This window comes from Lasioglossum baleicum, chromosome 1 (genome assembly GCF_051020765.1).
Source record: "Lasioglossum baleicum chromosome 1, iyLasBale1, whole genome shotgun sequence".
Lineage (NCBI taxonomy): Eukaryota > Metazoa > Arthropoda > Insecta > Hymenoptera > Halictidae > Lasioglossum > Lasioglossum baleicum.
This window is the reverse complement of record NC_134929.1, coordinates 19,985,125-20,008,529: the sequence shown is the minus strand read 5'-3', so window position 1 is coordinate 20,008,529 and position 23,405 is coordinate 19,985,125. Positions and strand designations below refer to the sequence as shown.

The 23,405-nt window shown below is 43.5% G+C and overlaps 1 protein-coding gene across 3 annotated transcripts in view; it reads left to right on the top strand.

Annotated features, from left to right (window-relative positions):
- LOC143209071 (uncharacterized) overlaps positions 1 to 23,405 on the top strand; it is a 40,429-nt gene that overhangs the window by 12,350 nt on the left and 4,674 nt on the right. For all 3 annotated transcript variants that reach the window (XM_076424289.1, XM_076424298.1, XM_076424279.1), the window contains exons 4-5: positions 12,911 to 13,103; positions 22,086 to 22,393. In XM_076424289.1, the coding sequence (XP_076280404.1) occupies positions 12,911 to 13,103; positions 22,086 to 22,393 (501 nt within the window). The remainder of the gene's footprint in view (positions 1 to 12,910; positions 13,104 to 22,085; positions 22,394 to 23,405) is intronic.

Here is a 23,405-nt window from a genome sequence, read left to right as displayed (position 1 = left end):
ACTCCCTAAGTGCTTCGACTGGGTTATGGCGGAATCGACCACACGCTGGTCTCGCGAATATCGCTCTTGGAAGAGTTCGGTATAAACGGATCCCGGCTGCGTTCATCAAAAGCGATGCTGAAAGGCAACTAGCTGGCGATAAAAGCCAATTTGTGAGAGGCTCTTGATCGTTCTTCTGATGTTATAACTGTGTTTTGCTCGAATTTTTAATACGGACTTGTTTTAAAAAGGTTTTATTTAGGAGATTGCCTTATAGGAGGGGAAAAGGGTTTCACTAGTATCATTACAACTTTGAAGAAAATTATTGTAACCGCTTAAAAAAAAATCCAGCACATTTCTCAAATACTAGTTAATAAATGCACCAAGTTTCAAGTTACAGCGCTCGGCATCTCTCTTTCAAAAAATTCCTAAAGATTGCCTCGTAATCAGAAAGTCAAGCTGCAGAGACCCCTGAAACCATACAACAAACGTACAATACACTAATACTTCCATAACTCTGCAGAAAATGCTTACAGCTCCCTGAAAAATTTTCGTCACATTCTTCGATTGTCGCTTAATCATTGTACGAAGTTCAAAATTTCAACAGCCAATACATCGCCTATGAAAAAATTCCCAAAATCAGTCTTAAAATCGCACGATCAAATAGCTGAAACCCAGACTGGAGCCAGCGCAGTAAATTATTTCGGCAAGCACAAAATTGAAGATTTTCCGGTGATTCGCGACGGATCCAAGATATAAATAAACCTGGTGTCTTCTGGTATTGGATTGGATGCGGTGTTCTATTAAGAGAGCCCGGGTCGTATCGGAACCGAGATCCTTGCCAGGATCCCGGGGTCGATCGGGTGATACACGGCGGGTTATTTCGGCAAGGCTGTCGTGGCTTGTTCTTGTGACCGAAACTCAGTGTGGAGGGAGAGTACACTGCGGATAGCCATGGACTGGTTCGGCTCGGATTCTCTTGGTATGTGTTGTTGGGAGGTACCCGAACGACGGGATCGGAGCGTGGTTGGCGGGTACTCGTGGTCCTGTGCGGCTGGTGACCGGAAACGAGGTCAATCGTCGCCATAAATTAACCGTGGCAACATCTTCTGTTCGGTGCCGCGTCTCCCGAGGATCTTGGCCAGCCTCCGCAATCATGATAATCTTGATCGTGGCCGGGCGTTTTTACGAGCACCCGCGGGAACGCGAGCACCGGTGTTTCCGGCATAGGGATCGCCGGGGAATTATGCAAAATCGTGCCGCATCCAGCCGGTGCGCACAGTTTATCTCAACCGGACTGCATTCCGCCGGTGGACCCGCTTTTTACCGGTCGACCCTCGAATTAGCTCGGACGATCTTTGTCTTCTCTGTGTGTGTGTGTCCTTCTGAAAACTGTGGAGTGTCGCAATGCATTGTCGTGTCAATGTTCTACGAAGTAAGATGCAAGAAGCAGTGAGTTAAAGGATCAAATTGTGATTGAGAGTAGTTCCCTTGTGGGGCTAATGATCCCATAGGGCTTTTATAGCTTAGTAAAAAGATAAATAGTGATGGAAAAGCCTCCACAACGATACGTAACTGTGGAAGACGAAGGATTGGAACGCTGTGGAACAGACGATTCAAAAAGCAAGGGAAAAGGACGCGAGGGACACGATTCGAAGCTTGCAGTCCTCGATTGAGATTGCTCAGAGGTGCAAGGCTTGGCAAACGACCGGCCGAGGGTATTAAGGAAGAGATAAAGACAGCAATTTCGACGCCCGACAGGCTAGCAACATTTCATCGACCGGATGTTACCGGTTGCTCGAAAGGTTTCGTGAATGGTAGTGGTCACGCGGACCGGTCCCGAACGGCAACCAGCTGTTCACCGTCTGCGGTCGCTTGCCAAAGCCAATCGGTATTTCGATAAGCATTCGTCCTGGCAATTTTGGGAACGAGCGAACTTTTCATCTTACGGCTACTCTCATAACGCAACTCTCCCGCGGTTATCGATTCGATCATGCCAAAAGTTATCGTTGCTCGGGCATCGTTGCGGTCCATGAATCTTCCCGGAGGCTCTGAGCCAGCTGCAAACCTCCAACGGCGTCGTATACGGGGTCAATTTGCACAAAGACGAGCATGTGATTCGCATCTATGCTGGTAGTATGTTATTCATTACTACACTTTGGAAGCTTGCTCAAAATTTTCTACAGTTTTCTAGAGATGCTGCCAGAAATGGAAACGGAATAGAACGTTCTCTAGAAAATAGACGGTAATGGATGACAGTTTCTCGTGCTTCTGATAGGTCTATTTTAGATTGAACGGAACATCAGTGGAACTCGACTGGCAGGTTTATTTAAGGGCTCTAATTAGAGTCTGAAAAATACACTTTATGAAAATTCGAAATCAAATCTTTATGAAAAATCAAGAAATTGCAATCAATAGCACATGGAAAAATGACGGGATTTTTAGGGGTTGCTTCGAATCGGTTTTATAATGTGTTCCCATAAGAATGTTCGAACGTTCGAGGGCTCAAACAAAAGCTTGAGAAACGCACTAAAGAAAATAAGTTGTATAGCATGAAACGAAAAAATTTTTTTCTTTAACTTTGTGCACCTTTTCGTGCGAATCGCCCACAGTGAATCATCGGACCCTCGTCCCAGCTGCCTAAATACCGCACCTGCAGCTCTTAGACCGGAAACAAAGAAATTGGCACACTTGGCAGCGGTCGCACACGCGTCCAAATGGCGAACTATAGCATCGATGACACGATTCACATTATCCGCAAAGCGGGGTATAGTTCTCCGCCCGCTTCTCTGTCCTCGTTTCGTCCCTTATACTTCCCCTCGCACCCCTCAACCCGTCGGCCGCTGTCTAATATTACAATTTTTGGCTTTCTGGAACAGAACGTAATTTCCCTCTATTGTTCCCTCCTCTACCGCAGCCTGGCTGTCCGCCCCATCGGCCCCGAAACTTTAAACAACCATCTAACCAGCCGGGCAACGTTTCAAACAAGTTTTTCCCGTCGAACTGAAACACGCTCCCTTTTTAGGAACAACTCCCTCCGGTTGATTCGAATGTTTCCGCGTGGTTTTTCGCCCGGTAACATCCTCCCCGAAGCGCTGTGCTCCAATTACACAGCACCGAGAGTAACTCACCCCCACAGCTAGAATTTTTTGATCGGAACTTCTTCCATCGTGCAAATCGATTTTACCTGGGGGGAACTCGATCAACGTGAACACGGGAGTCTCTGGGATCAACAACCACCTGCAACCACCATCCTCGCGGCAATTATTCGTTCAAGTCGACTATCTCCTTCTTCGGTGGAGGGGAATTTTTTCGAGACGCCTTCCTGCTAATCTTCCTCGCCTAAGTAGGTTTTCGCACTTTATCTTCAGCTGGGATGATTTAACTGAGTTTTAAAAGGGGAATCGTTACGAGCTTTTCAATCAATCTTACACTTTAGGAGTTGAGAAATTTGAGGTGTTCATCGATCGGTATTAACGCTTTGAAGAGGCTCGTCCATTTCACTCTTAACCTTTAACTCTTAAGTCATCTTTACTTTAGTATTTGTTTTTAGACAATAAATGTTTGTGGTTAAACTTCACCCAACAAAAACATCCTGTAAACAGGAGCCAAGTTCCTATGGCCGTAGTGAGATCAAGTTGTGAGATCAAACGAAATACGGCCAAGTTCATTAGTTTGGAAATACCTCTTGCAATACTGAAAAAAGCGTTTGTAGAAATTAGTTTAGAAGAACGTTATTTAATTTTTAAAGAGTTACATGGAGGGCTAAATTATTCAAACTTGGCTGCTACCTAACACCTTTTGTGGCTATTGGTTTAAAAAGTAACGGCCAAGTTCGTTAGCTTAGAAATTCCTCTTGCAATACTGAAAAAAGCGTTTGTAAAAATTAGTTAAAAAGAACGCTATTCAATTTTTAATGATCTGTCAGTCAGTCAATCAGTGACAAAAGCGATTTTTGAGATCCTATATCTCGGAACCTACTAATGTTGGAAGATTAATGTTTTGTCAATATTGTACAAAATTACATTTCTCCATCTGCCTCCAGTGCCGAGTTATAAGCTTCTAAAAAGCGGCCAAGTTGTTTCGTGCAAAAGGATGTAGTGCGAGAACTTGGCTGATGCACTACCGTGCACCTAGACCTGAGGAAACCAAAAAATTTTAACTTTTTTAAATGTAATGCTGTGTAGATTTTGACGATCACTGGTTCAAAAGTTATGCGTGTTTTTGATATTTATGTTTGGACGTTTCCTCAAATCTGAGACACATAAGAATTCTTCATAAGAATCCCCGCAGTTCCATGAATGTTATCAGCCATTATTCTTGCAAGAAACACGATGCCGAATCGTGATACGAAACGATCTTCATGCGCGGCTACGTGACCATAATTTCAGCTTTCTCTGAAAAATTAATGGGTCCCTCGACGTTCCCTCCGACACCGGTGAAATAGAACACAAAACGGTTTCTATCGAGGTTGGAACAACTTTGCATTCCAGATCGATGCAAATAGTATTCCCCCGAAGTCCGCGCGCCGTATAATGTCACCGTGCAACCGATGGCGGGCGTTTTTGGACTCGGTTTGCTACCTCGCTTTTCGAACTTTCCGTGTTCTCCATGGAATAGCAATTATTCCTTTGAATTAACCTTCAAAAAGCAGACGCTTTTAGTGATTCTACCTTCTATCAGTTTTCTCCAACGAGTTTTTAAGGGTACTTTATCTGGAGCTGATATATTGTAGCCAACTCGGAAGATAAGAAATCGCTCGGAGCTAAGAACGTTGGTCATACGAATTGATCTAGTACTCGATCCTCGCTGATTTATAGAGTAACTTGCTCGAGTAACTTTTGTTGTATGGATTCTGTAAGAATTTGTACGACGATATCTTTACAGTATACCAAGAAGGGCCCTCGGAAAGAATTCCGGGCTTCCTGAAAATTTTACAAGCATTTATACAAAGACCTGCAGTCTACCGACAAGAATCCTTAAGAATTCAGAAGTTCATAGAAATTCCACAAAACTCCGGACGAAGATTTACAATCTATGGATAAGATCCTCAGAATTGATCATTGGCGAATATTCTGTAAGAATTTGTACAAAGATATCCGCATTCTATCGAAAAGTAGGGACCTTTAAAAGAATTCCGAGCTTCATGAAAATTTTTCAAGAATTTATATTGTCAATTATATTGTCAAAGATCTATAGAAAGAATTGAAAGCTTCCGAAAAATTCTACAGAAATACTGTACGAAGATCTGCAGATAGTAAAGTCCTTCAGAGATGATCCTTTACAAAAATGGTACAAAGATTTGCAATCTATGGATAGGATTCTCAGAGCGAAACTGAACCTTTACAAAAATTCGACGATGCTCAGTCGGAAGATCTGCAGTCTATCGGAAGGTAAGAAGCCTCTACCAAGGAATCTAGCCAGTGCTTTTTATCGACCAGTCGTCGAGAACGTCCATCTCTGGGGGATTAACGCAGGCTAACGCAAGGGAAGCACCGTTGATTTCTGAAGAGAGAGACCTCGAGAAAGAGATCGAGGGTGGTTTACGAGGTGAATTTTTCGATACTCCGGGACCGGTAAAAATTCCTGGACCGAGACAGCGGCTTAAGGAGGTATTCTAGTTTTCCATTTTCAAGAAATCGATTTTTCCTCGCGTTCCCTTCAAGTACAACCGTCGTGGAATAGGTCTGAAAAAGGATATGCTCCACATCTCGAAACGTACTCTAGAAAAAAATATCTAACTCGTGCAATCTTGAATATTTTTACTTGAAAAAAATTAATTAGGTACACCAAATATTCATAAATACGTGTGACAAATCTTAATGCAAAAAGTTGAATAGTTTTTCCGAAAAAATTCCTAAAATTGTTAACAAAATGACATTCAAACCCAGAGTACCATTATATAAAAAAATATATAACCCATACAGTCTTGGGTATTTTTACTTGAAAAAAATGAAGTATATGCTCCAAATACCTGCGAATACGAGTGCAAAATCCTAAAGCGAATAGTGTAACAAATGTTCTGGAAAAAATTCCATTCTGGAAAAAGCGGCGTCGAACGCCGGAAATGCCCCCTGAACGTATTGCAGCTGCGGCCTCGGCGCACGTCAGGAAACAGCACCTTTACCGAGCACCTGTCAGTCTAATATATTTCCCGTGGCTGTGTGTGTCGGTGCAACGAGGGCCGCGTTATCGGCGCGCATCCGGTGATGAATCGTACCAGTCCACGAACCTCTTTCTACGGCCGTACTGGAGAAATCGAAGATCGCGTATTAAATTATCCGGGTAATTGACCGCGAAACCCCCCTGTAACTTAGGGTGTATAGGAGGAGGGGGTGTGTCAGGGGGAGTGGATTGGTCGAATTTTATCCGGGGGTTGTTCCACCGGCTTGTTCCCCACACGCTGATCGATTGCGAAGCTAGTATACCAACGCTGTCGAGACTCGACGGTGAAGGCTCGTGCTATCTACGGGTAAACTTTGCAACACGTCGATGAATATTTCAGGCAAAAAGCACTACGATCCATCCTGAGCGACTCACGCGACTTGGCTGCCGCTACGAGACGCTCGGGAACAGCGGAAACGATTTTATCCGCGCCCCCATTGGCTGTCGGCGCTGCGGAACCGAACGAACCGCGACGCTACGGGGAGAGCAGTGCGGATTTTGTTTATTGGATGGTTGCGCACAAGTTCGAGCACGATTTTCAGAGATCCCGCGATCTTCTTTGAAGAAGGATCGCTCTTTTTACAAGGGAGTTTTACAGCTTTTGAAAAATGTTGGGAGAAAATTGTAGGAAATTGTGGTGGTACATATTTGATTGATACATTTACTTTATCCATCTTTGCACTGGTATATCTGCCTTAACACTTTGATCGCCACATCACCCATATCTGGGTGACGGGTATGCTTCCGTGGGGGCCCCGTCACCCAAATATGGGTGACGCTCTTCTTGTTCGAGTTAATTAAAAACAGGATTTTATATATAGGATATACAACATGAATTCTCGCTTTTCACTGTGTTTACGTTCTGTGTACCGACGGTCGGATTTGGGCCCCGCGGAGAACTTAGCCGAATTGCTCTGGGCGATCAAAGTGTTAAGAACAGCAAACAGCACGAATGTTTCCAATCGTTATTCAATTCAATAAATTAATTCGATTGTATGCAGTGTTTGGGAATTACACTCCGGTTAGGCGGTCAAAGTGCAAACGATGTTATCTGAGGGTTGTCCGTAAACGCAAGATATCGATCTAGCACAGTTCAAAGCCTCGATGCACCCTAGCACTAAACATCTGCCATACCAAGCATGACTGCTCTCTCCGTGGTTACACTAAAAACACCTCATCAGCATGTACGCCAGCAGTATACGACGTATCATCTTGTTTATAGGACTGTTTTTCCAGCTGGAGCACAGTTATTCGTCCTGATGTGACAGTGACAATGACGAGAGACAGACGTTCATAAGGGTTGGGGGGTAGTTAACAGAGTCAGCTGGCCGTTATCTAGGAAATCCCAGGTGACGGAGAGTTTGGAGGGGTTCGGTTAACCCTGTATGGTTTCCAGCGGGTTGGCTCTTTGACAGTAACCGAGCGCAATTTCGCATCGGGCATTGCTGGCGTTCCTATAGCTGGCGTGGTGCGCGAAACCCGTATCCCGACGCTGGAACCGGTGCACTTCGTGCACTAACGAGCCGATGGTGCAGGTCTCGCTGCATCGCGTTGCAGAGAATTACATCGCGTTGTAGAGAATTACATCGCGCTGCAGAGAATTACATCGCGCTGCAGCACGCTGTAAAACGTTGCATCGCGTTGCAAAATGTTGTAGACCGTTGCATCGCGTTGCAGGCCGTTGTAGATCACTGCATCGCATTGTAGAACATTGCAGAGCGTTGTACGGGATTGTAAAACGTTGAAAAGCATTGCAGAGCGTTACACTGTGTCGCATCGCGTTGCAGAGCATTACATAACATTGCTTCACGTCGCAGAGCATTTCAACGTATTGTATTGCATTGCATTTCAGAGCATTGCAGCGTATTGTAGAGCGTTGTAGAGCATTGCATCTCGTTGCAGTGAGTTGCAGCGCCCTGTAGAGCCTTGTAAAACGTTACATCGAATTGCAATGTGTTGCATAGCGTTGCAAAGCGTTGCACAAGGTTGGAAATCGTTGCACCGCGAGCCGCTCCAACCCGCAACTAGCAAGAATCACTGACTCGGCACTGTCAGCGACTGATCGAGAGGGATTTCTGAGCCGGTTGGTAGGTACGGATGACTGGCGGCCGCTCGAAATCCTGCGGAAATGTACGGAACACAGCCAAACGACCGGGGGGACACTGTCCACTGGAATTATGGACTCGAAATTCAGGGTGGGAGAGCCCTGAGGAACGACTTTGTTTGCTCGGTTTCGGACACTCGCCGTTAATAGCCACCGGTGAACCATGTGCTGCGCGAAAACCGAATACGAGCGCGCGCGTTTGTCCACCGGATACACGGCTCCGTGACAAAAATGGTCGCGAAAATTGCTAACAGATATACCGTCGCTCCGAAAACTATTGGCACACTGTTTTTTTTTAAATAGACGTGGGAAACGAGCTTGGCTTTGTGTGTACCACACAATGGGAAACAGTCGATTTTGTTGATACTCAAAAATAATCACATGAAAGAGTCTAGGATAATATTTTATGATTCGTGTGTAGACTACGGATTTGATGCGTTTATCAGAAAAATGAATAGGTCGAGCACAAAACAAAAATTTTAAGATTTTGATATATTATTTTCGACTTTTTGAGATGTTTTGAACCATTTCCTCTTATCTCGCTGAATAAATTACTTACATTTTATGGGATTTTTGTAAAGAAAGTTGTTACACTGTTTTCAGTATGTGAAACAATTTTATTCGATTCCTGTTCCTCTTGGTTAACTTCGAAAATATTTATTTCGTGTAAAGATGTGCTGCCAGCGATAAGGGACTGTACTTTTCAGCAGTAATGCTGGTTCCTTGGCAAAAACCGAGACATGAGGCGTGCCCCGATGGATTCCATCCGTTTGTACATAGATAGATCGGCGTGTGTTTCGCCTGGAATATGGAAATACGTTTCATAATATGGAAAAGTAGTGGATCGATGGGGTGCAGATCTCTCTGACGTCGAGTCCTGGTAATGGGATTGGAAGGGACCGTTTCATAGACGTTTCTGGCAGACGTACAGATCAGGTATTCTATCGGCCTCAGCTAGAAGAGCTCGTAACGAACCGAAACAGCGAACAAGAGAGCGCGGTAGATGTTTCATCTGTTTCTCGTTTTTCGCGAGCAATTGTTTACCGTTGTCGGGCATATATTTCGCTTCGTTAGGCGTCGCTAATTATTTAAATACCTTTGAAACTTCAAATCTTTGTCTCGCAGCTGAACCACCACCGACAGAATGCTGGGGAGAGACAGGGATCGTTAATGATTTCTCGGAGAGAAGCTTATGGCAATTTCCCGGGGAGGAACGTCGACATATTGAGAACGATTAACGGTGTTCTTATTTTATGCTCGTTATTGGAAAGTTTTCCGTGGGTCGGATCGATGCATTAAATTATTCCGTTTCGCGGTGAATAATGTATGGAAATTCGCGGGCTACTTTTAAGCTATGCATATGGAACGAGTGCTGGCAGATTGATAAGACTATTTTCTGACTCGGTTGTGCGCAAGATGTTATTGTTAGACCGTGATTCTCTGTGTCAATGTAATTTTTTATCAGCCAATTTGTAGAGCAGACTCGTCTGTATGCAAAATAAAAATTGTCCGAGTGAATCGCGACGAAGCCGAAGGTTAATGTCGCTAACAAGAAACACAAACTCGGACCCAGAGATTAAAACAATTACGAAACTTTGGGGATATGTGGTGCATATGTATGTAGCACACAGAGCTGGGGAAAATAGTATTTTAAATAGTATATAATAAATATATAATCTTATTTATTTTAAAGTATGTGTACAACTTTGAAAATAAAATAATTCATTTGAGGCAGTAATTTTTTTGAAAATAGTATTTTATTTAAAGAATATTGGAAATATTTGTATTTTGTCTTTATTTTCAATTTCAATTTGAAGTATTATTGCTGAAAATAATGGTTCGCCTTCAATACATTTATGGGTGTAAATCGTTTCTTAACGATAAGATAGACTGTATGGTTATGTTTATCTCAGAATATTATAACAATGCAAAAAGTAAGATATTTTATTTCGTGTTTCTGATTGTTAAAATAGAAATATTTTATTTTGGGGATCAAATTGTTAAAATAGAAATATTTTATTTTCGAAATTGTATATCTTATTTAAAATACTATTTTCTTTAAGCAAAATAAAATCTAAAATATTAAATAGTATTCGAAATATTTGTTTCGCCAAATAATGCCCACCTCTGGTATGTAGGTGTGTACCACGCGATTTGTTTTGCTGTCCAATTCGCTTCGATGGGGTGAAACCGATCCCCGAAAATTCGGCTATTTTCCGATTCTATTTCTAATTATACATATAAACAATTGTCTAAAACTATCCTGTATTAGTTATATCTTATAACGAAAAATCAAAACTAATAAAAACGTGGTGAAATACCCGAATATTGAAATAAAAAATCGCGCACGACTACATATGCGCTACATATCCCCAAAGTTCCATCATTTTTTGAATTTCCAGATTCGGAATCGTTCAGTCTGAAGGAGTTGAAGAAACTTGATATTCGCAACTGCCGTGCGCCGCAGCAGCGAAAGCTGGTGTACAGAAATTTTGTGGGGGTCGCGAGCAACCCCAGTATCCCCGTGAAGGATTAACTGAGAAACTCATGCAACAAACGTCTGCCCGCCCCTTATTTTCGAAATCGCAGTTAGCCGAGGTCAAAGCAGAGAAGTTTGACCATCCATCAGCGGGCAGTTGCCCTCGGAATAATTAGAGCCGTTGGTCGTTGTTGTCGCGAAATACCTCGACAGGGTCCAGGGTCTGTAGCGTGGAAACGAGCTGTTCGCACGAGGTTCTCGAATTTCGCGCTCGAACGTGTCTGGAGTGCGAGCGACGACGCGACGGTATCGTTTACCGGTGGCGTGCTCGATAAATCGAGTGGCAAACTGGCGGCGGGTTGGCTGGTCGAATAAGCAAACAACCAGCTGGCACTTGTCTCGATATTTCTCAGGTACGGTCGCGTAAATATATGGAAAGGAAACATACAGGGTGCTGCGCGCTAAGAAAGAAAAAGCTGATCGTTTCTGTTCGAGTGGGGTAGAGTGGTGACTTGCAAAAATGGCCGTTCAACATAAGGGGACACGCGCGCGAAACGGTCCCACCATCGGGGAATCGATCGCCGCGTCGAGCGGAAAAGGAAACATCAAACGGAACAGGGTTGAGTCGGTTGGCTTCTCTTTCGCTCCTTCGTCATCACAGTGACTCATGCATTATTTATTTCGACTTAATTAGCGAAAGGGGCGGTTCGCAACGAAGGGGTACACAAAGGGGGCAGGAGAGGTCGGGATCTCGCGTGCAGAAAAACCGGCGGTTCCCATAAATACCGCGGCGCGCGGACTACGTTATGCAAATATACAGCCGGGGCTGAAATTGTAAATGAAATGTTATCCGCGGCCGAAAACCGTGATTCCGTGCACGGCGAAACGGCCACCGTGTTATCGATTCGCGCCGGCGACGGAGATCTCGCGCGGCCGCGTAAATCTCGCGTATAAATAGCCGCATAAACTGCACGCGTGCCGCCCGAACATTTGATACGCTTCATTTAAATTTCCACCAGCGGGATATTAAGTCCACACAGTCTCCCTCTATGCACCCAGCTACCCTGGCGACGATGAATTTCGGCCAACCGTCCGGAGATAAAACGCGGCGTCACCGGATCCGACTAATTAAAGTCGCTCGCGAAAATGTCTGCCGAGAGAAGCCACGGGTACAAGCTCACGATAATATATCGCTCCTCGATTCCGATCTCCTCGACGATAATAACGCGCTTAGAGAACGAGCAGTATAAATCACGGGACCACCCCCCGTAGAGTCTAGGGTCTATGAAGAGGCGATAAAAAGCTCCGGCAGCCGAAAATTCGCGCGATCACGATTTACGAGACAGAAGCTGCGGATTCGCGAGGCACCGACCAAGTTTAGCACTTCCGAGGAGAGTGGAGAGGTCCTTGAGGATGCTCAATATTCTCGGATCAGTGGTCCGAGACCGCCAATATTTCTTGACATGTTCGCCGCAACCACTTGTTTCCACACCGCGGATTTTATGTAGTTATAGAAAAAGGATCGACACAGTTTTTACAAGCTAATAAACCCACTGAAACGAGAAGTAAATTTTTAATTACATAAAATGTTTCGCTATATGCAGCATGTCTCCTTTGCAAAGGGTTAAAAGAATTTAATAGAAGATAGTCATGGAAAGTTTCAACCCTTTGTACTCGGATCTATTTTAACTGGAACATCAAACATTTCTTTCGACCTAGAATAATTCCATTCTAAATTCTGTTCTTTGTATGAATATGAATTGATATAATACCTCACACAATACTGAAATGTTTAGTAATCGATTAGATACCAACATATTTATTTCTGATATTTTCGCTGAAAATTAAAATTGAAATTTGCAAGAAGATTGTACAATTTTGCACGAGTTCCCTTTCGTTGTTGAAGTCTCTACAAGTACCGCAGTCAAAACAACGGAAATATTTCCGAGAAACAATGCTCGTGCGGCAACGAGCACAATTGTGGATCAACTTCTTTTTTTCCGGTTTCAAGAGAAGTCGGGATTTCGAAATTCGCGCACGTATTCGATACGAGAGGTTCGATGTGCCACGTTGCATCTCCGCTATCTCGTCGCACTCGACGCGTCCCGGCTGAAACGTGTCGATCGACTTCTTCCGAAACACGCGAGAGAACTAACGGACGAATTGGGAATTTCTGTTCGCAGCTTCGACGAGACGTCGATGGACAGCTGCCCGTTGGCCGTCACCGACGGAAGGACGGACGACGCGGCGCCGAAGGACGTCGAGACGGAGGTGACGTCGCTGGAGGAAGCGAAATCGGTGATCGCTACTCTTCGAGCGAGACAGAGGGCACAGGCGCATCAGATGCTTGCGTGGCGACGGACCCTCAAATTGCAGGTAAATTGAGATTTTTTAGTGGAACCGTATATTTTGTTGATTACCAAGTTGTAGCCGGTAAAAAGACGTGTCCAACGAGTACCATGACGATCCTGTTCCGATCGCTCGATCTCTAGATATCCTTCTCTGAAAAGTAAACTATCTGATCCTTTTAGAGAAGGATATCTCGAGATCGAATGATCGGAACGGTATAGTCATGGTACTCGTTGGATTCGTCTTTCTATGCTTTACAAGAATATTGAAGAAAATATGCATGGTTCTGTTAAAAGAAAAATAACGACGTCTTGAATAGTTTGTTCGTACAACAGTAAATTAGACAGATGCTTAAATAATTCCATGTAGCCGAGACAAGTTTTATTTATAACCGATATCAATGTCTCTTATCTAGACGAATCAAGTACAAACGGAGTTGTACTGTATAATTTACGTAAATTATGCAAGCTAATGCAAATTAATGCATTGTGTGTACCGTATGAATTACGATATTCTCCCAGTTTATAAACGTAGAAAACGCACGGGCTGATAGCATCGATATCAGTTCGTATCGGAGATTTACGACGCCTCCGAATCGCGCAGGACGATCTCGATCTACGCGCAAACAATTACCCAGCTCCCCTAGCTCTTCCAGACAAAGACGAAAAGAAGAAGACGTATCTGCAATTACCAGCCGACAGTTTCTACTTGGGGGGGCTCGTTGATTAAACCCATTATCCAGTAAAAGTTTGAAGAGGAGTCGGCGCGGTTCTCTTCCGCGACAGCCAGACGTCTCGTGACGTTCGACTATTATTTCGTGGGTATAATCGCGTGACTATCGCCAGTCAATCCACGCCTTGGCGAAACGGTTTCGCGAGAAAAAAGCTTCTTTTCGAGTTTCAATGAGGCTCCAACCAACCGAGCGATGTTTTAACGATCCTGGAACCCCTTGTGTTCGAAATTCTTGAACCGAGTTTGCATCGCGTTTCCGTGTTGCCATCGATTTTCGCGTTGGCGGAGAAACAGTGGCGCTAACGATGAGTTTTTCTCTTAAGCTTCTAACCGTTTCGTTCGAAATTACTCTGTTGCATTTAACGATGATCGATCGGTAAGAAGATATTCGATCTTTGAACGTGATCGTTACTCTTTTTAACGTCGATGGTGTATTTTAGTTGTAAATCATGAAAAATTATTAGAGTGGGAAGGATTTAGTATATAGTGTGTCGGTTTTCAATTTCGAGACTGTGGAGGTTCATGCAAGTTTTCATTTTTAAAAATTCCTGCACATAATTTTTGTGAATCCAATAACTATCCAGTGTTTCATTTAAAATATTAGTATGGCTGCGAGGAGAAATTGGAATTTTCTCTTTCTTCCATTTGAATAAATCCGGAACGAAATTTAGCCCGTTGTAACTCCGTGAGAACAGATCGCGATGTGCCCGGGCTCATTTCGCGGAGTAAAGCCTCAATTTTCACGCCCCGTGTTGTTTTCTTTCGGGGATGACGTTGCGCCCAGGTACGGTCGAGAAAGCGAACGCGGCTTCTTGGAAATGTTACACCTTCGAACGTCTCTTCTCATTTATAGTGCAATAAAATGGCAACAAAAAATCGTACATCAAATTTTACAGTTCCGCTGGAAAAAAAACACTTCATCAAACACATGGCACTTTGGGTCGCGGAATAAATTTCCTACACATACACGATAAAAGTAAAATTGCACGAGGCTTTAATAACACTGTCCAACACCAAATTTGTTCCACAATTACTGTTATCAGGTTTTTGAGACAACATCACAATATTTGTTAAAAGTTGAAAAATATGTTTTTTTTATAAATCATGTTTCTCAAAAACTGTGCATGTAGGAGAAAAATTAAGGACAGATTCGGAATCAGCGCAAAAAACTCTATAAGAACCATCCAACAGTAATTGTTGGAACATAAAAAAAGTTGAAATTTGTTGGACAGTGCAATCGAGTCGTGGACGTATTTTCGGAAATTTTGTTTAAAAAATTAGTTACTCGGAGCTCGGAGCTCGAGGGCCATTCTCGCTGACGGAAAACGAACAACGGCCGCTGAAAAACGACGTGTAGAACAATTCCCCAAGTTCCATTGAAATGAGAGCGAGCCAATTGGCGGTGGAACGCCTCGTCAATACGAAATATCCTCGCGTTGTTCGTCCGCAGGACCGGCAAGTGAAACAGGACCGTGATTTGGCTTATTGTCTTCGTTTTAATTCGAGCTCCGACGCTTGTCCGCGGCTATTTGCTATTCCTGGAACGTTTAACCCCTTGCCATTTAATATCGAGTCGGGCCCGTGATGAAAATTCCGAGCGGGATCTATTAAACAAACGCGTCATCCATCCCTCCCTCATCGAAATCAAATTCCATTCTTCCGTTACCAATATTAACATCATACTTACGGAGCACTAAAACTTTATAAAAACAACGAGAATGATCGAGTGTATCCAAATTTTTCATAATATGTACCTAAAGAAATAAATTTTGGAACATGTCCTTCACATTTCAGAAAATCCCCGTCCACAGGGTCAGCACATTCGAATACATTCGAGTTAGGCGCGGAGGTTAGCACGTTCGAATACATTTGAGTTAGGCTACCTTTTCGCGAGCACTAAGTGGTTATTGCGAAACATGGGGGGACGTTATCGATCGAGCGAGAATCGTGTGCGAAAGGGAAAACCGAGCGGAAGCCCGAAAATTCGGACTCAAAATCGTGGCGGCAATCAGAGGGGGGTTAGATGGAGAGCGGGGCGCGCCAGATAAGCCTGGCGAAATGGTGCCCCGTCGGCATGCAAATGAAACGAGATACCATGACCGGCTCTACCGCAGAGACCGAAGTGCTCCTGGAACGTCGAGAAGCTGCGTCTCGCGGTGAGAATTCGAGAGATCGCGACTCTCCTGGCGATTCACTTTGGGAAACTGAGTCGAAAATCTCAGAGAAGCCGAGCTGTTCCCCTCTCCCCCTATTTCTTCAACGGCGATCAAAGAGTTTTACGTTTCTCACGATTTCTTTATCGCCGATAGCTGCATTTACCTGAAATCTCCATTCGCTGAAAGATCGTTAACAGCAGCAGCTACGAAATCAAGTTTCCGAGAGATCGTCAGTTTGATGCGAGGGTAATTTTACGCGTGATGACGAGAGGACAATGGATTCTGGTTCCATGGGACACACGAGGACCTGTATCCTTTGGCCTGATTAACTGGTTGCCTTAATTAACTCAGCGCGGCGCCGGGTCATCGAGGTTATTCGAGACTATGTTTATTGAAATTTACAAAGGAATTGGACTTTGGTTTACAGCATCCTATTTTTACATCTTATTCGCACTCTAAAATATTATTCATGTCCAACACATAATTTTTTTCTTCAAGCAGAATCAGTTCATTCTACTTGCTGTTACGGTATCGCAAATATATTCTACGTCCATAGTTTTCGGAGCAAACGTTTGCTCGTTCGATTAACACTGTTTGCAGCAGTTGTTCCGCGCAAACGTTAAAAAACCTTGCGTTGTGCCTGGCATTTAGCAGGAAGCCAAACAGAACTATTTCCCTCTACTCGCTTTTAGAACACCCTAAACACTCGGCGCTCACAATTTTCGCAGCACGTGTTTACCGGTTTGATTGAACAGCTTGTGTGCCGCGAGTTTCGCGAAAATCGGTGGCGTGCCAATTGCGAGGCGCCCATTGCGAGTTACGAGCTCGGATCGCGTTAATGGACGTTGCAGGTCGGGGTTGGTGTTTGCTTCCCGCCAATTAATTCATCGATTTCGCGTGTGACGAGAACCGAACGCGGCAGTTCCAATTCGGAAAGGAGATTCCGGTTGGCAAACGAGCCGGAGATCACGGGATTTGCGGACATAAGGGATAAGTGGTTCGAGAACGTCTCGGTCTCGAAGAACCGCGCGACGTACGGGGTCGAAAAATAGCTTGTGCATTCCAGAAGACTAGTTCCCCGAGCGAGAGAGATTCGCCGCGGAGAGACGTGACTTCCTCGTCGTTTTGGAGATTTGAAATTCCGTGGCATTCCGTTCTGGCCAGGAACTTTACGACCGGGGAGAAATGGCGCGGTTCCGCGAAGAATATTGGCTTCCCCTCTCCGCCACCCCTTTCTTTCGCGAACGGGCTACCGTTCTCTGTGCTCGGTCGTGAACTTTGCATTCACCGGCGCCGGTTTATTACGTTTATCGAATACGGAACTGTCTCCGTTAATTAAATCCTCGGGGTCTCTGACGCCTCCCGACTTTTAAACGCTTCGATATGCTCCGACCATTACGCTATAGATCGCCTCTGCTCGCGGACTCTCTTTAGACGATTTCCGGTCTCGCCGAGGAACTGTTTAATATTAATGCGACGCACGCAGCCACTTCTGACGCGAGAAAGGTCCAGAAACTTAGTTCTCGGTTGTTGCTTTCGGCTGGAACTCCGTTTTTCCTAGCCAAAATTGAATTTTTCAAGTTGCACATTTCCGACACGTTCTATACATCAATTGATAGTTAGATTGCTGATCTTTATGCAAAATAAAAATAATTCTTCAAGCAGTTTAATAAGCTCAAGATAATTTGGCTTTCTGAAATTTATGGTAAAAATGGATAAATGGAAAACTGAACTAGTGTCGTTACATTGTTTTCGACTTGCGAAACTTATTGAATAAAGAAATACATTCTAGTCTAATTTTAGTATAATGGATAGTAGGACTGGCAATACTTATATATTATACATATATTAACGTAAAAATTAATTTCTAAATATGGGCTTGATTAATGAATTACAGCGCCGACTTTCCAGCAAGCTCACCCCGTTCCCACAAACTTAGTTAGCAGCAAATACGACAAGTCAGAGATACCGGTTGTTTCATAAAACACTTGAAAGGTTACTTTGAAGTTTCTGAAACTTCCTCGATCGTTATCCATTCGTTCGTTCCGTCTTGGATCGTTCGTCGAGCGTGTATTTAACGGTCGTTCACGAAACGTCCCATTAAAGTCGATTCGTTGGTTCCGCACGCGATAAGGTCGTTGCATCTAATAACCGGTGATTATGTTGTAATTAAACACCGCTTTTGCCGCTTATTGGGGCGCGAGTGTTTCGGCTGTGCGCGCCACGCGACAATGATCGCGTGCAGCGTCTCGATTACGAGGAAAGGAGAAGCCTGGTCTCAAGAAAATATATCTATGTGGAATTGTAAAAGAAACAAATCTGAAATTCTCGATTTTCAACAGGCTCGGTGGTACCAGTGTTAAACTCTTTAAATATTTTTTACCCACATTCATGTGATAAATTCATAAAGACAATTCAATTCATAATGAGTGTGGATAACAGACAGCACAATTTCTTATGCCATCGGTAAGAACTTCGCCTAATACCGTCACAATTCCGTTATTCGAACAACAATGTTGAATTGATGAACAGAGGTTCTGTACACGCTGGCGCGACGTTACGGAGGGAAAGCCGTGCGTTCAACGCATCGTTTTTCACCGTGCGGAACGCAAACTGTCTGGAACCAGTTTGTCGTGATGATCAAACAGGCTCGCATTCCCTCGACTAGACCCCGCAATAGTTTCTGCGGGGGTGGCTGTCGGCTTGTCGATCTGCCAGTAAGAACTGTCTGCAGAACGTGGATTATGCTCCAAGTAATTTCGGTATGCTCGTTAGTCGCTCGACAAACGGTTCGACGTGGTACAAAGTCACCGACCTAACTTCGGCGAAAGACAAACAGAAGCTCTGTCAGAGATTTCATTTAGTTTGGCCATGTTCCGAGGCGTTGTCGATGAGCCTGAACTACAGAGCATTATGGACACGATCATCCTGGTATTTTTAACGCGGACCCGCTTGTGCCAATATTTACGCAGAATATTGTCTGCGTAGTTCTTCGAACTGCGCTTTACCGTCGAAAATTTTACAGTAGATCGTGCGGCACGAATATTGAATTATAATGATTTATGTGTTCTCAGATGAGCACAGATTAATTTACATTTGAGGCGTAAAAATACCTAGACTTAATTTATGGGTAATAAGGAAGATGAAATACGGCTCACATGTGCCTGAAACGTATCATTATTTTTTATACAGTGGCTGAAAGTGTTGGCTTTCTCTTTTTAATTCGTTAGGAACCGACATTAAACAAACCAGATAAGCTGCTGCAGCTTCACTTTGAAAGTCGACTCGAGATTTAATCCATCAGGCTTTCCAAACAAATAAAACAGCACTGTGCGGTCTACCTGAACATATGAATCGTTAAAAGTGATGTGGTCTTTATGATCATAAAAGTACATTTTTAAGATGCAAAAAAATCTTTGCAATAATTTGCTGTTGTAATAATAACTAGTTGGTAGAACTATAGTGTCAAATAAGAAAATATATAAGAAAAACTTTTTAAAAAACCACGCTTATATTAAAATGCACTAAAAAGGAGAAAATCATTTTTTTAGACATTAGTGACTATAAATAAAAGCGTGGAGCGCTAAACTATAATGACGTAATCTTCGTGGGCGCTCCACGCTTTTATTTATAGTCACTAATGCCTAAAAAGATTATTTTATCCTTTTTAGTGCATTTTAATATAAGCGTGGTTTTTATAAAGTTTTTTTTATTTTCTACTTTTTACTCTTTGTTAAATGGAACGCAAGATATAGTAATACTGGTATGAAATAGCAAGATATGTGGAAATACGCGAGATACAATGAGGGGATGACTCCGAGGGACGAAGTCTCTTGATGGAATCCGAAATTGTCGCTCCTTCGGTGCGAAGTGGGCCAGTGGAGAGGGGATGAGTCGGAGTGGGAACACGCAGTGGAGTAGGAAGCGCTGGCGCGCGGAGTGGGGATGGCTGAACGTGATGACGTACTACTAAGCGTCGCGGGGCGAGGTGTAACGATTAATATTAAAATTTTTTTCTCCTGGACGCACAATTTTTTTTTAAATTTGTTTTTGAATATTGCATCGTCATCCAGTTCTGAGCTATGTTTAAAGTTTCAAGTCTCTAGCTCCTCGGGAAGTGGTTTAAAATTCGATTACAAGATTTGACGCATACGACAACAACTCGGCAAGCTAATATAAGCGTGGTAAAAAATAGCAAAGTAGAATGCGTCAGACGCAACGCGTCGTTGTTATTTGCGGCTCGTCAGGCTGCTTCACATCGACTGGTCTTCTTCAGCTTTTTCGTCAGGTTGAACGGCTGCGTTCCTTGCCGTCGGCGTAAACAGACCGAGTCCATTACTCCTGGCTTTGTCTCGCGTAAATGCCAGCCCGTAAAATGGCCACGCGACGCGTATTGTTCATACTTTCGCGCGGCGGTGCGTTTATTTTTACGCTTCTCCGCAGAAGAACAGACTACAGACCTTCCCAGTCTTTCACTCTGCTGGCCGCACGATGATCGACCCGAATTTTTCACCGGAAAACCGATTTATAGTACAAACAATCCCGAATTTTCTCTGCTCCATAGTTTCTGGAGTTAATCGACTTGGCAAATAAAATTCCGAATATTTGCAGTTTCTTTCGTCGTAAAAATAGGAGACGCTCTAGAGACGACGCATTTCGTGGGAACACGATGCTACCGAAGAAAAGTCGCAGGTGCAGAGAAAATATTGACAGTGACGAGCGGATGCGCGCGTTTGGGCGCTTCATTCGGTTGGTTGTCGACAGGGTTTTCGGTTCATTTCATTGTATTTGGAATTCGCTCACTCAATCGAAGCGGGAGTGCAATAAAGCGGCTGTGTCTGGTCCGGCGTGGTGTGCCGGGCGTAATGCGGTTTGCGCAAACCCTCCGGACTTCCTAATTAATTCCAAATTACGGTCAGATCGAGGATGCATTACAGTGTCGGTCCGGGGGCCACGGACGCGTTCGCTTTGCTTCCCGTTTATCGCTACGATCTTTGGTCTAATTACCAAGCCCAGCGTATTCGTGTCGCATAAACTGCCCCGCAAGTGTGTGTGTATCTGTGCAGCACACGCACATACTTGGATCGACACCGACGTATTTTTGCAGCGATTTTCTCTGACAACGCGCTCCAATCACGGACCGTTTTCGCCCTGTTACACTTCTTGCTACAGTTTCGATACAGATGCAGAGAGAAAAAAGACGCCGAACGGCAAGAAGTTCTCGAGTAATTTCCATTGGTCGGTTATCGATAACGAGCGGACGTGATTAATCGTCGCCCGGTGACTCCGCTCCGACACGCGGGAGGAAGAAAGCTTCCACCGGCTAATCTATATTATTAATTGCCTGAATATCGACGGAACGCTGCCCGGTTAAATTGGGCCGGGACACGACGTCCAAAGCTCCGCCCAGCACTCCCGTCTACATATTTTATTTTTGACGGAATCTGGTCACTGTCGAACAATCACCCCCCCAAAAGTAATTGAATCATTGTGATCAAAATTGCAGAGTTAAATGTTATCACTAGACTGCGGACGTTTATGCATTAATGTCTCATGAAAATTTTCAAAAAATCCTACAACATAAAATTTGATAGAATTTAGTACGGTTTTGATTTGTTTCAGATGTACAAACGTTGTTCCCATGAAAAACAGGATTTTATTCCATTCCACTTTCTTAAAATTTGTCTATAAAAATTGGAAATTCCATAAACATCCGCAGTCTAATTATCACAGAAATTATTTTTTAACTCTTTTAGATCGTAGAAATTCCAATGACGTTCGGCTCAAGCATCTGCATTACGGACAAAAGTAATTTTTACGTCCTCCATCTCATTCTCTTCCTTAGATCCCCTCCATCCTTCTCCTCCCTACACTAGATCCCCACCTCATTTCCCCTAAATACTTTAAGCAGCAAAAGCGAATTCTCTTTTCACCCGCGACGCGTATGCTCGTTACTCAAAATGCTCGCCATGTTTTCGCAGGCGAGTGCACCGCGCGCCAACATTGAAAGGGTTAATGAGTTAACTAGCTGCGGTAGACGGACGGTCTAAAGACGACGTTGAATAAGTAAACGGTATACGATGCGACGTTGTTCGCTCACAGGGTATAATGGTGATTCTAGGAGGACCTGGTGGCCCGTCTGACGAGGGAGAAAGCCGAAGAGCTACGGACGTTGTCCTCGCAGCTGTTCCTGTTCGAGTCGCGGCTCTGCCGGAAGCAGAAGGAGATCGAGGCCAGCCTGGCGCAACGTGAGTCCATTATCCTCAGACAGCAGAGGATGATACGGCAATTGCAAAGCAGATTGGCGGAAAGAACCACCGGGACCAGGGACTCGCCGCCGTGCGACGCTCTCGATAGATTGGACAGCCTCGGGGACAGCGATAGCGCCGTTGTTCTCGAAGAGGCTGCCGACGACCTCGCGCCGCCTAGGTACGTTTATCTCAATAATTCCACGCCATGGGAAAGCCTTCGTTCTCCGGTAACCCGGCAAGTTTTCGATAGTTAACCAGCTACTACGGTCCGAATTCATTTTCCTAAATTATCAAGCAGCATCGAGTAACGCTTTAGAGCGCCGGATACTCCAGACGACCCGGCAATGTACATAGTCCCCGAGGGCACTCGCAAGATGCCATAGTCGCGCTCAAAAATGTTGCTTAAGAACAGTACTTCCGCTTTTTGCTATTCCACAAAATCTGAATGAACTCGATCTTCCCAAATGTACAGGGTGAACAGGGTTATTCAAAATATTGGGCAATAAATACATCACATTATTTAAATAAAAATTTAAATTACAAGTTATTTGTCATTTGGATATTAAAATAAAACGGAAAAATCATTATTTATTGTTTGAGCAAGTCTAAATGAATTTATTTAAAATAATAATGTTAATTGTTATTTATAAATACAATTTGCAATTATTATTTGTATTAACAAATAATAAATTAAATTGTGTATCTTTATTCATTAATCTGCCCTCCGGACGGGCTCGACCACTGGCGGTATACCTGCAAAGGTTGCTACAGCAGACAAAAAACGCGCACTTGTTCATTTGTATACATATTGTATACAAAACACAGGAAATAAGAGAAGACCAAAAACTATTTATTTGATTTCTACCTCAAACCAAATAATAAATAATCTTTTGTTTGCAAATAAGAAATAATAAATAGATCATTTTTGTGGAATTATTTAAATAACTTTTATTTATTTATTTTATTTATTTAAACACACGTTTATTTATTATTTATTATTTAAAATAAAGTTTGTCCTACACTGGTTATTGTTATTATCAATCCGATCGAAAATGTTTTGATTAGGTGTAGCATGGTTTCAAGAGAGCTTTCACGTGATTATAGAAAACTTTTTGTAAAAAAATATAGAAAAGCAATTTTTGCAATTTTTTTATGTTATGACACTCATCGAATTCGCAGTGAAATCCTCT